General features: G+C 38.2%; 1 protein-coding gene across 1 annotated transcript in view; it reads right to left on the bottom strand.

The window, feature by feature from the left end:
• Window positions 1–12,095: 12,095 nt before the first annotated feature.
• The window catches only part of erc1b (ELKS/RAB6-interacting/CAST family member 1b), a 226,103-nt gene continuing 224,804 nt past the window's right edge, over window positions 12,096–13,394 (bottom strand). The window contains exon 14 of the mRNA XM_073837702.1: window positions 12,096–12,337. Within this exon, the coding sequence (XP_073693803.1) occupies window positions 12,200–12,337 (138 nt within the window). The 3' untranslated portion in view covers window positions 12,096–12,199. The remainder of the gene's footprint in view (window positions 12,338–13,394) is intronic.

Here is a 13,394-nt window from a genome sequence, read left to right as displayed (position 1 = left end):
ATTATTCTGATGCTTTTATCAAATGTTTGGACTCTCATTCTGTTGGCACCCATTCAGTGCAGAGCATTGGTAAGCAAGTGATGTAATGCTAAATTTCTCCAAATCTGTTCTGATATTATAGGACCAGAGTATCATAAACAAATCAAGCATAGCTACACCTTCAGCTGAGTTTTACACAGGTAAATAGCGCTCTAGTTCTCTCTCTCCATGTCACATATCATTCTTATAACCTAACCCCTATGCGCAGTCACGTAGTTAGAGTAGATTTATGTGCGCTAAAGCAAACTTTGCTTATGATAATGCCATTCCCAAGTAGGACGGACAAATTGTTGAGTGCAACTCACCACAAAACCCAGACAATGCACCGCATTCATGTAAGTGACGGGTCTTGTTTTCTTTATGACCTTCATGAAGTCAAGTGATGTGAAAAAAGACGTTTTTCCATGCCTCTCCATCCTATGGACACAGCGATTATTTTAGGCTCTTGCTGTTCTTTTTTCACTCGCTCCCCTTGCTTTTTGCAATCAGTGTGCCTTTGGCCGCTACGGTTGAAACCACATCGTTTCCACACCCACACACGGACCTCTTATCCTCTGTGCCTCTCTGTAAAAACATATGCAGAAGTATTTCTATATATACATGCACTTTAAACAGAAAGAGAGCTCTACAGGCCACTCTTGTTTGGATATAGGGCTTTATGGGATGGAGATGGTTGCCAATCATTGGCTGCTCTGCTTATCCAGGAGAAGGAGCACAATGATTCCAGGCTGAGGAACTGCAGAAGTCCTTCATTCCTGAGGCACACAGACTCCACTGCGACACAGGTAGGGTGGGCCAAAATTCAGAATAGGTTCACTTTAAATTCACGAGTGTGAATTTGAATAGGCTCCACCCACAGAAACTTAAATTGAATATCTATCTATCTAAATTAATGGAACGTTATTTCTATTCATCGAACCTATCGTATCTATCGAACGCGGAAGTCTGCCTGACTGGAACGATGGTTTACATTTCCGGTCTTTCTTGTTTCTAGTCAAAATAACGTATTTTCCGAGCCGAAAACATTATATTTAACCTATGAAAATGTTTTTAAAAAGCACATGGTGTCATGGTTTAATCACTTTACAGTGTCGCAATGACCGTGTGTTTGCAGTAACTCACCTGTCATAGTTTAATGAGCGGGAAGATGAAGCGACGCGAGGTTGGCTGCCAGGCCCGGATTGGCTAATCGGGAGGACCGGGAGAATTCCCGGTGGGCCGGTCCGTTTTTTTGGCCGCGAGGGCCGGTGTCCCTAGCTGCCTGCACTCACAGCAGTCGCCAGGGGCGGACTGTCCATCGGGAGAATTTTTGGCCCGCTACCCTCCAATTTTTATTATTATTATTTAATATTGTTGTTGTTATTGTTTTTGTTGCCGGCCTAATGTACTAAAGTGGTTATTTCAGAATTAGCCATTCAATAATAAAACTCTAATAAATCATAAATCGGTTAGTTTTAACTGGCACGCGTTTCATCTCGCGCGCGCTCCGTGCATCCGCGCGTCCGCCAAAACGACGCGAGACTGAAGTAGAAGTGCCCAGGTGGAGCAGAGAGACAAATCTGTCCTGTTTAGGACCTAAAGTGCAGGTCAGTTACATCTGTAAACAGACTATTGTAGTTTTGTCTTCGTTTACTTAAGTATTGAACTGCTAACAAATGTTAATCTATAAAAAATATCGTTTTAAAACAGGTTTAGGGAGCTACCCTTATTAAAAATTAACTGTGGTTTTACAAAACATGTTTACTATAGTTATACAATGGTTTTGCTACACTATAGTTTCACCATGGTATAAAATTGTGATTATACTAATGGGAATCAATCCTAAAAAAACAAAAACAAAAAAACATGGTTACAATGTTTACCATAGGCTCAATAATATCATGGTTAATTTTCCTTTGGGCCAAACATGACCCATGATAATGCAAAACATGTTTAGTTTTAAGATTTTTAAATAAAGATATATTCAAGATGTAGCTAATTTTTGTTTTAATTTTAACATTACGACAATAAATAACACATGGTCCTAATGTAGTGGCCCTCTTTTTTTCTGTTGCCCTTTTCTCTATCAAATGTTTTAGTACTAATCATAAATTATATATAATTTTGAAATCTTAGAAGCTAAAGAACCATCCTGGTGGCTGTCTCCTCCCCCTTAGCAGCAATGTCAAGTGTCATTTTACAAAATCACAACTTTTTACAATCTTGACAAAAACATGTCTTTAAAAAGGTCTCAGTATTTCTGCAATAATCTGCTGATTGTCTTCTTTAAAAAAGACCAACCTTAGATCTGTACTGTATAGGTGGTTGTAAAGGTGGAGATGTGTTTATGACAAAAGTGACAGATACAAGAAAATTAGTTTAAAAAGTAAACACACATGAGAGACAGAGAGATTAAAAGAGATTAAAAGGCAAATTGGAAGTTCAAGAGATAGCATTTAATTATTTTACCCAGTTGATTTCAACTTTTCTTTATGTGATGATGAAAAATATTGTTGTCCAGGGTTTCAAATTTTGGTGTGGGATGGCCTGGATAAGTGTGAGATTTCCCGGCCTGAAATTTTGTCCCAGTCCACCCCTGGTTAACGTCAAGCTAGTTAGGAGCAGTGCAAAACAACGATGTCTGCAAATCATCGTTCATGTTTATGTATCAAACTTTTTCTTGTACGGTTGCTCTTCAGCAGCAGCAGCCTCTAGTCCAGTTTGCTGCTAACAGTGAAGAGCCAGGCCCCGTAACGTTACCAAGCACCAGTCATGAGCCCAACACACTAGAATGGGCAGGTAGGACAGTGCAATACTTGTTCTATTCTTTATTTGTGTTTAAGGACTGGATATCTGTGAACAATTTTGCACAGAATATATATTCAGATATTGCAGAGAAGGACATTGTGATGTTTAAAAGAATAGTGTTGGAGATTTACCCTTTAATGTTCTCATTTATGAAAAATATTTGAACTTATAAAGCAGCTGTTTACTTGAAAAAGACATGATAGTGTCATTAGAAAGTTTAATACATTTTATTTTAATCTTTATTTTATACATATAGCTTAATATATATTTGTATTTATTTGATATTTTTTCATTTCAAGGTTTGGATATTTATGAGCACTAATTCTAACAGAAAATAGATACTGATACTGTTAAACATTACATTGTGTTAACTGTTCAAATAAATCTTCACTGTGAAGCAACAATTAGGCTACTGTATTTGCACTGAATTGGAAATTACGTCATTTTAATATAGTCAGTCGTGAACTAAAGTGGGCCGGTCTAAGGCTTGAAACTCCAGGGCTGAAAAGGAGTCCCACTCCGGCCCTGTTGGCTGCACCGAAAACAGATGTACAAACATACAACTTCTGGACGGCGCGAAATTCGCGGTATTTCGTACACAAAATGATGCCATTATTTTAACATTTTATTTTATTATTTCACAAACACAGTATTTTAACTTAGGCTCGTTTTCTTTTGGGACACGGACAGATTTGCTGGTGCGCAAAACATCGTTCACATTTTTTTTATTAATTAATTCAGTCGTTTTTTTTAATAGAACAAAATTCATATTAAAGAGAGCACCCAAACGTAATGGCGGTGCTCATTGGTTACAGGAAAAAAGGTGGATAATAACGATATATGGATCGTTCTTTATATCCGTCCATCCATCTACATATAACAATGTCTATCTATCTAAAAAGTTCTATCCTGCAATCGTCTATATAAAACATTAAGCTAGTCTTTCCATTAATTGTTATATGCTTCTATCTATCTAGATGGAACATTCTTTGTGTTCATAGATCAATCCATCCATGTAGCCTAGAACGATTCATAGATGTTTCCATCTATGAATCTATCTATCTATCTATCTATCTATCTATCTATCTATCTATCTATCTATCTATCTATCTATCCCTGAATAGTTATTTCCAGCAATGCATCAGTCTATATACAACGTTACAGCCAATCTTTCCATCCATCCATGAATTGTTATATCTATCTATCTATCTATCTATCTATCTATCTATCTATCTATCTATCTATCTATCTATCTATCTATCTACCTACCTACCTATCTATCTATCTATCTATCTATCTATCTATCTATCTATCTATCGTCCTGTCCATCCATCGTTCTATCTATCCATCTATCTATCCATCCATCCACGTATAACGATTCATAGATCTATCCATCCATGAATGAATGGAATGTATCTGTCTATCTATCTATCTATCTATCTATGAATAGTCCTATCATCGTTGCATCTATACAGAAAAATTGATGGAACGTTCTTTCTGTTGATCCATGAATTGTTATATCAATCTATCTATAAAAATTGATAGAACGGTTTTTATATCCATAGATAGATCCATCAGTAGTACTATTTATGTAGAACAATACATAGATCCATGGATGGACATATCTATCTATCTATCCATCCATGGAACATTCTTTCTATCCATTGACAACGGCTTTACATTTTTTGAAATGGAAACTGGAATTTTAAACTGGAATTTTACTCCGTACAATTCAAATTCTGAAACTGAATTACAATCAAAATACATTCTAAATTCACTCCTTAAAGGTACAACCCTGGTCAGAATATGCTTACCTCTACTATGCATTATGCAAATGCAACAGCAGTATGGATGTAGCATGTCTGGGAATGTATTTATACTGCACACCGGCATACCTCGTACTTCATTAACTGTTGAGAAGTTAATTCTTCATGGAACAGCACATACTCTGAAAGTATGAGTCTGGATGCAGCTCCTGTGATTTCTGGACCGGGCTCAGCACATAAGTAAGGTCTTCCCATGAGGAAATTCCCCTGAAATTTGCACATTTAAATGGTGGCTTAAATAGTGGTCATATTCTTCTCATTGCCTGTGTTTAGCAAACACAGGCTTGGCGTGGTAGGCCTCTCCAGTGATTTTCCCTACAGCGACGGGATCTTTCCCACTCCGCATGCTCTAGTCGCTACTTGATATATACTGCATGCAAGTTGTATATCGTAAAATGAGGAGTGTAAACTCATACAGGAACTCCGCTGGGTGGCCCAAGTGGTGATGTGTAATCGGCAATAAATCCAGTCCTTGGGGGGTCTGTACAAAAACCTGCAGGAGGAAACCAAGACATCTCAGCGGACCATCTGCGTTCCTTTTTTGTGGGTTGAGGCATCGGTATCAAACAGGTTCTTTCTGTCTGGAGTTGAAAGACGCAGAAGAGGAAGGGAGGCTCCTGCTCAACACTGTGGATGTCACCACAACAATACAGCTTATACACATTTGAGACTATGAAGTGACTCACTGAGCAATTATGGAACATTAGCTCTGATCCAAAACCTAGTGAGCTACCCTGCTGTTTACTATCTACATAAGTGGAAAACTTAAGTGAAACTCACAAAAATATGACTCCAAATAAGCATAAAAATACATGAATACTGGCTATTGAAATATTGAAATATAATATGAAATAAGAATTAATAAGTAGGCAGCTCACTAAGTTTGTACAGTGCATATTGTAGCATCTGAAAGACAGAAAACGCTCAAACACAAAGGACTGAATGATAGAGTTTATATACATACAAAGGCAAAAGTTGAATACAATACGCCTTTTTGTTATATTTCATTTTCTTTTTACAGAAATCTTTATATCTTTTCCACACAGACATAAGGCAGTATTTTTGTGAACGTGAAAACACCATTAAAAAAAAAAAAAAAAAAGACATGAAAGATGACCAGCTTTGGGTTAAAGTTGACATTTTTCCATTTATTTTTCTTCATTAAATTAAAGGGGAAAGGGCGAGAATCCTCCTTGACAGTGTTTCTGTGTACTGCGTACAAAAAGAGCATGAATCATTAGAAAAGATATAGACCCTCACTGTGACAGAAGGCAGGGTTGCTGGAGCCAAGAGAGCGCGATGTGGATGGGGTGATATTGAGGTCTGACACTCTCTTAGGATAAAATTCAGAGGAAAAAAAACAAGTGCCAACTACAAGCCTGACATATTCTCTCATATAGGCACACACAACTTTATAACAGTCTTTTTAACCACATACACAGTTCTGAGTTGCAACGAAGATTAGGTCCTTGTGAATATAATGCTGCTTCATTCAACTCAAGACACTCGAACATGTCTATTATACGCTTAATAAAGGCGTCTGTGCCGGTGCTTGATCTAGCTGGACTCCAGCAGCTACCCGAGCACAGCAGGCCTGGTTTGGGTTTGACCTTTTATTGTGTCAATTAAGGTTTAAAGGTTTAAATATAAAGCAAACACGATATAAACAGTAAAAGGTCACGTGACCTGGCTTTGGTTGCTGACGAACGACAGGCAGGTTATTATTTGTGGCACTTTCTAGAGCAGACTAGCTTCGTTTGGCACCGAATTCGCTCAGATGGAGAACGGAAAGTCAGACATAAACTTGCCAAATCCTTCAGCGGATGTTTTATGTGGTTTCATGCTTTAAACAGTCTCAGTCCATCAAACTAAGTGGAGGGAAGTAATGCATGAAAAATGTGGATGTGTTAACGGACCGTTTGGGTAAATAATGACAATTCTAGATGAGTTAATAAGTAAACAATTTAATAGGCAATCTACTTAGGACGCCATAAAAATTTTAAGTGTGTTTACGCGTGCGAGCATAAAAATGAGGCCTTGTGTCGAGTGACGCTGATCATCTGACCAAAACGGTCAACACAACATAGTTATTATCTACTGAAAAATCCACGAATGATGCTAATCTAAAATAACACTGACTTTCCAGCAACCCAGAGTGCTAGAAGTATCACAGTTCTCAAGCAAAGGTCTTGGCAATCCCTCAGTCCACTCGAAACACGGTCACGGATGCATCTCCAACCCTAAGAATAGACATACATGTTTTGGAATACAAAACACGCTGCGGTTTTCAACATTGCAATCACGCACACTATCAAGGACTGCAAAACAAAAAAAAAGACTCAGAATCAAAATCAAACAAGATGCGGAGAAGATAGCCACAGTACATCAACCACATTTTTGAAAATCTTTGTTAACAGCTTTGATTTGACACTTAGAAAGGCTTCTTTAATTTTCATTTCAAGACAAATGTTAGAGTCACTAGTTTTTTTTTTTTAATAGCAAACAGCCATTTTGTTCAGACGGATATGTTTTCCTCCCCAGACGCTTGTGCAAAATGTTCAACTAAGTCATTTTCATATATAAATATAGATTTTTGTATATGCATGTGTGTATGAGACATCTCTGGCAGTGCTCTCATAGTCCTCTAGTAACAAATGAAAAAAGATTATAACATCTGCATGACAAAATTATGATGAACGCTGCTAAGAATTATGGGACGCACAACATGATGTAATCCATTTTCTGATGCATTTAAGTAGACATCGTGATAAATGTCTCATGTTACAGGGCAAAATGGGGTAGAATAAAAACAAATGGAAAATAAGTGGGGTCCTTACAGCCCATGCGAAGCCTGGCCGCCCCACGCTTGCTCCTTCTCTCTCTCCCTCCACAGACATGCCTCGGTGAGTTTAATGAGGATGAAAAATGTTCATACTAGAACATGAAGCAACACCTCATGCTCATTCACACTCATGGCTGAACGCAGTTTCAAGCCAGGTAGATGTATAAAGCCAAACGGCATGGAGAGTCAGCTTACCACATCCTATGAGCTGCTTCTAGTGGTTTGCAAAAAAAAGTGAGCCTGTATAGGGTTAAACAGGTGATTATAGTGAATTCAGGTATATAATGCATTATACAAACAGAACTGGGCCTGCATTCTTCATGCATTCATAATGACTTACAATACAATTCATTATCAGCTTAATGTTCTTATAATTACGACTAGTTTTAATACACTATCTAATGGTTACACCCTTAAAAACAACACATTATCAAAGCCACATTTCATGTTTTATAATGCATTACAGTCGTCCAAGTTGTAAACATGACTAAGCAAGGTGTTCTGAATTCATCTGCAGGCTTCATACAAAGTGCTACTGAATGTTTTGGTAATTAGCAAGTGGTGTAAATCTCTTTAATTCCTCAAAAACACGAGGAGGAATCACTGAAGACAGGGGAGCCTCCGAACATACGGAGCGATCCAAAGCCTGCAGGGAATTTCCATGCTCTTCTGTGTGATTAGGTCTGCCTATAACCAGCAATCACACAAATACCAGAGCTCCAGAGAGACACTCACTCAACACACAATAACACCCTCTGCAAAGCGCCAGGGTCGTTCTTGCTCTGATCTGCTCCCGGTTATCACAGCGTTCCTTCCTTTTGTTTTCTTAGCGAATTCTCCTGCGCTGAGCGGCGGTAAGAGGCCAGCTCCTGTACTAAAGCACATAAATCGCGAGAGGGCCTGTGATAGCGAGTGTGTGCGTGAGGGGTCTGTGTTTAGTCTAAACGGGGAGATTCGGCCACGGTGTAGATAACCGAGCCCCATATTTCAGAGCCTCACGGGTGACGGCCAAAACTGTGTTTGTGCGTGAACGAGATAGCAGACGGGGAAGAAAGCGACAGAGATGAAAAACAGGATGGGCGTCATCAATCAGCTGTTTGATTTTTAAAAGCCCAGCAGAGCTGCTCGTCACATTTATGTCCTCATAAGGAAGTCCATCAGCTGTAATTAAGAGCATAAAACCATAAAGTACTTTATAGATATGCAACGTATATGACTGCAATAAGATCTACGGTTCTAAGGGTGAGAATGGCACGCGAATGGATGTTTTCTTGGCATTGCGTATGCAAGCGTGGGAATGTGTTGTTAAAGTGGCCCCATGTTGCCACGTTTAGCCTTAGTTAATTATAAATGCATGAGGGCAAAATATCAGAAACATGTCAAGTACATGTCTAGGAAATTATATAATGTGTTAGGAAAACAAACACAGGCATTATGACCATTTCATGACAATTTTGTTTACATCAATTTAGTATTTGTTTTACTGGCTTTAATTTATGCAAATGTGAATAAAATGTTACATTTACTTACAGTTGAGGTCAAACGTTCTCAGAATCTAAAAAATGTTAATCATTTTACCAAGAGGGATCATACAAAATGCATGTTTTTGTTTATTTAGTACTGACCTGAAGAAGATATTTAACATAAAAGATTTGCCTCATTTGTCCTGAACAGTTCAACTACCTGCCTGAGAAAAATCTTTAGGTCGCACAAATTCTTTAGTTTTCCTGCGTTTTTGTGTATTTGAACCCTTTCCAACAATGACTGTATGATTTTGAGATCTATCTGTTTCACACTGAGGACAACTGAGGGACTCATATGCAACTGTTACAGAAGGTTCAAACGCTCACTGATACTCCAGAAAAAAAAAAACATGCATTAAGAGCCGGAAGATGAACTTTTTGAATTTGAAGATCAGGGTAAATTTAACGTATTTTGTCTTCTGGGAAACATGCAACTATCTTTTGTAGCCTCTGAAGGGCAGCACTAAATGAAAAATGTATCTCCATTTTGTTCAAAAGTTTTCACCCTTCACTCTTAATGCATGTGTTTTTTTTTCTTCTGGAGCAACAGTAAGTGCTTGAACCTTCTGTAATAGTTGCATATGAGTCCCTCAGTTGTCCTCAGTGTGAAAAGATGGATCTCAAAATCATACAGTCATTGTTGGAAAGGGTTCAAGTACACAAAAATGCTGGAAAACCAAAAAATTTGTGGGACCTGAAGGATTATTCTGAAGAACAGCAGGCAGTTTAACTGTTCAGGACAAACAAGGGACTCATGAATAACTATCACTAAACAAAAACACAGCCGTGGATCATTCAGGTAACAACACAGTATTAAAAATCAAGTGCATGTAAACTTTTGAAAGGGGTCATTTTTATATATTCAACTATTATTTCCTCTAGTGGACCATATGTAAACATTTTTAATGTGAAATATCTTATTCAGGTCAGTACTAAATAAACAATAACATGCATTTTGTATGATCTCTCTTATTTTGGTAAAATAATTAACATTTAGGAGATTCTGAAAGAGGGATGTAAACATTTGACCTCAACTGTAACTATTATTTTTATAATATGAATGAAAATATAAAAAATAAAACTTAATTTTTAGCATTTTAAAAGAAAACGTGCTTAGTTTTAATGAAATGTAACATTAATTTAGCTTTTCCTTTTTACGTAACATATAATTTCTTATTCTTGATTATTTCACGGCTTTTGGGTGCAATGTGACTTGGATGCGTTATGAAATTCACCCAAATGTCTTTTAGTCTAAATCATTCACAGAGACAAGCAAACATGAATCACTGGAGGACAATATACTAGTACTAGTCACAGTAATCTAAGTAAAGCAAACGTTTGGCCCAATAACACGTGGCAGGTTCCCTCATAACTGGTGCGTATAGCCATGAGCAGAGGTGGTTTGGTGATATGGGAGCGTGTGAGAAGCAGAGAGATGATTATATTTGCTGTGATCTTGTGTTGTTTGTCTTGTCTATCGGGCTTATCGTGCAGAGAGGAGTATGAATAACACAGCACAGCAGGTCAGAGCCATAAACTACACACAGGCATGAATGAGGGAGGGATGAGGAGATATAGAGAGAGAAGAGCAGAGGGCACGTTACACCCAGTGTCATCCACAGGGGAAGTCGACTCTGGACTTTAAAGCAACGGCCGAACTACCTTTATCACAAGTTGACCGAGGTTGTATCTTATCACTCCAAAAAGGGACACCCAATGCCAACGGATACGGACCCATATAACCATAAAGTGAAAGAGGATACACCTGCCGGCTGTGCTAACAGAGACGCCCGGCTCTGAGGATGATGATATGAAGCCAAGCAAAGAGCAAGAGAGGAGCATGATGGTAGATGCGAGATGCTTGGGATCAAAGCTTGATGGTATCTCACAAAGCAACCGCGAAAAAACAACTTCCAACTGTTTAGAAAAAAGAGAGTGTGGAATAAAATCTAAACAGCTACTCTTATTTGACCTTATCCGTCAAGCGAAACCCTGCAGCCTCCAACTCTTTGCTTTGGAAAATCGAGCAAACGGAGAAACTACAGCCAGTCTTCATCCCAGTGTGAGACAACATAGTTTTCAAAGTACGGAATGAGTGATAGGTGCCTATTTTCCTATTCCAGTGATGTGTGGCAGCTGCTCTCTGATGACTGCGTCCACAACATCTGCACCCTCTGTGTTCATCAGAGAGCCGGCCACGAGAAAAAAGAAAAAAAAAAAGAAAAACATAACCAAACCAAACCTGCCACATGCAAAGACAAATGTTAGCAGCAATAAACCTACAACTTCCAAGGCAAATAATTTTCTTCCTCTCACCTTTAAGAGACACAAACCAGGGCTGTGGTTTCTTTAGCTGGTGACAGGTGCATGCGGGATAACATTACCCATATTGTCCGTTCAGAACTTTTATGAACGAGACTTCGGGACGAAAGCCGCCAGTAACCAAGTCAATAGTAAATTCCCAGATGGTGGGGGTTGCAGTAATCTAAACCCGCTACTGACTACGATAGTAAAAGTATGTTGAAGTCCGCACGGACTGTCTGCTGGCACAACCGAAGCATTAACCAAGTTTTGAGTGAAACCAGATGGTTCGAGAGTGCAGGAGTTTTGCCCTGCGCGAATGACCCATAATTTAACGTCAGTAACAAAGCATCTAGAAAAAAAAAAAAAAAAACAGGGAGAGGAGGAAGGGGAGGGAAAAAAATTGTAATTGCTTCAAACCGGTTTCAAAATCCTGCAGCTTTTAAAAGCTGTGGCAATAGTGTATATCAAGATAAGGAGACTATTTCCTGACCCTCACAGAGAGAACTTCACCTCCCGCAGGATGGGTTTCCAAGACAGACAACTAAATAAGTGAACATGTCTTATAATACTAAGCTTCCCCCGCCGCCCGTTTCCCCCTTTCGGTTTCTCCTTCCCCATGTTTATGTGAGTGTAAAACTGGATGAATGTGGTGGTAGGGGATGGCAGAAGGAAAGCCCACCGTTCCCACACCCCGAAGCCAATCCAAGCGTGTACTTGACTTGTGAGCTGTCAGTCTTTCCCGTATGTGTCTGTCCTTTGATTTGTGCATGTGGGTGAGGGTGCGAGAGTTTGTGTGCTGGCATCCTGTGAAGAAAGGGAAGGAGAAGCAGGAAGAGAGAAGGAGGCAGGGCTCGGCTCTGTGATCTAGTCCGGTCCGGTCAGCAGGATTCCTCCAGAGCGTTGACCACCTGCTCCAGGATGTCTGGGCAGTGGTCGGCGATCTGTTGCAGGACGGAGTTTGCGTATTCCTGCAGTTCGGCGCTCTCTCGTTCACACTGCTCCAGCTCGGATTCCAGCTGAGAAATCATAGAGAAACAAAAGTGTTTATTAATATTACATTTTATATGTGAGGCTGGACCACAAAACCAGTCTTAAGTAGCAATAGCCAAAAATACATTGTATGGGTCAAAATTATACATTGTTCTTTTATGCCAAAAATCATTAGGATATTAAGATCATGTTCCATTTAGAGATTTTGTAAATTTCCTAACGTAAATATATCAAAACGTATTTTTTGATTAGTAATATTCATTGCTAAGAACTTCATTAGGACAACTAAAAAAGGCGATTTTCTAAGTATTTTTTTTTGCACCCTTAGATTCCTGATATTAAAATAGTTGTATCTCAGCCAAATCATACATCAATGGAAAGCTTATTTATTCAGCTTTTATATGATGTATAAACAATGTACAATTTCAAAAACATAACCCTTATGGCTGGTTTTGTGGCCGAGGGTCACATATATCCATCATCTCAAATCATTCTATTGTTTAAGCTTTGCTGTCAGAAATATAATCATATATATTTGGCTGCAAAGTACACATAATATATCACAAATGTTTTTAGAGTTCTGGAAACAAAAACTTAAAGCATTTAACTTCAATGTAAACTTGGTAATGGTTGATTTTTCAAACAATTGCACCTGATTATCATGTTTATCACCTTCAACCTTTTGAACATAATCAAAAAAGTAAAAAATCAAAATCAAAATTAGAAAAAAAATAATATAGATAATATTCATCATTCTACAGTTAAACTTCTGTGCCCATTTTTTAAAATTTATTTCATTTGTAATTGTTTTTATTATTTTGATGACTATCATTATTTACAAATTTATTAATTAATGGCAAAATATATACAATATAAATATAACTATTAACACTGGAGTCTTTAATTAACAAAACCAGTAATCCACTCTTCACCATAAGTTACAGTAATTTTACCACTTTGCATCATGCCTCAACACCTCTAGTAACACTTTACAATAAGGTTCAATTAGTTAGCATTGGTTAATGCATTAGCTAACATCACATAACAATGGATAATACATTTTTTACAGTGTTTATACATCTT

This window comes from Garra rufa, chromosome 4, assembly GCF_049309525.1.
Source record: "Garra rufa chromosome 4, GarRuf1.0, whole genome shotgun sequence".
NCBI classification, from domain to species: Eukaryota; Metazoa; Chordata; class Actinopteri; order Cypriniformes; family Cyprinidae; genus Garra; species Garra rufa.
This window is presented reverse-complemented; position numbering and strand designations above follow the sequence as displayed.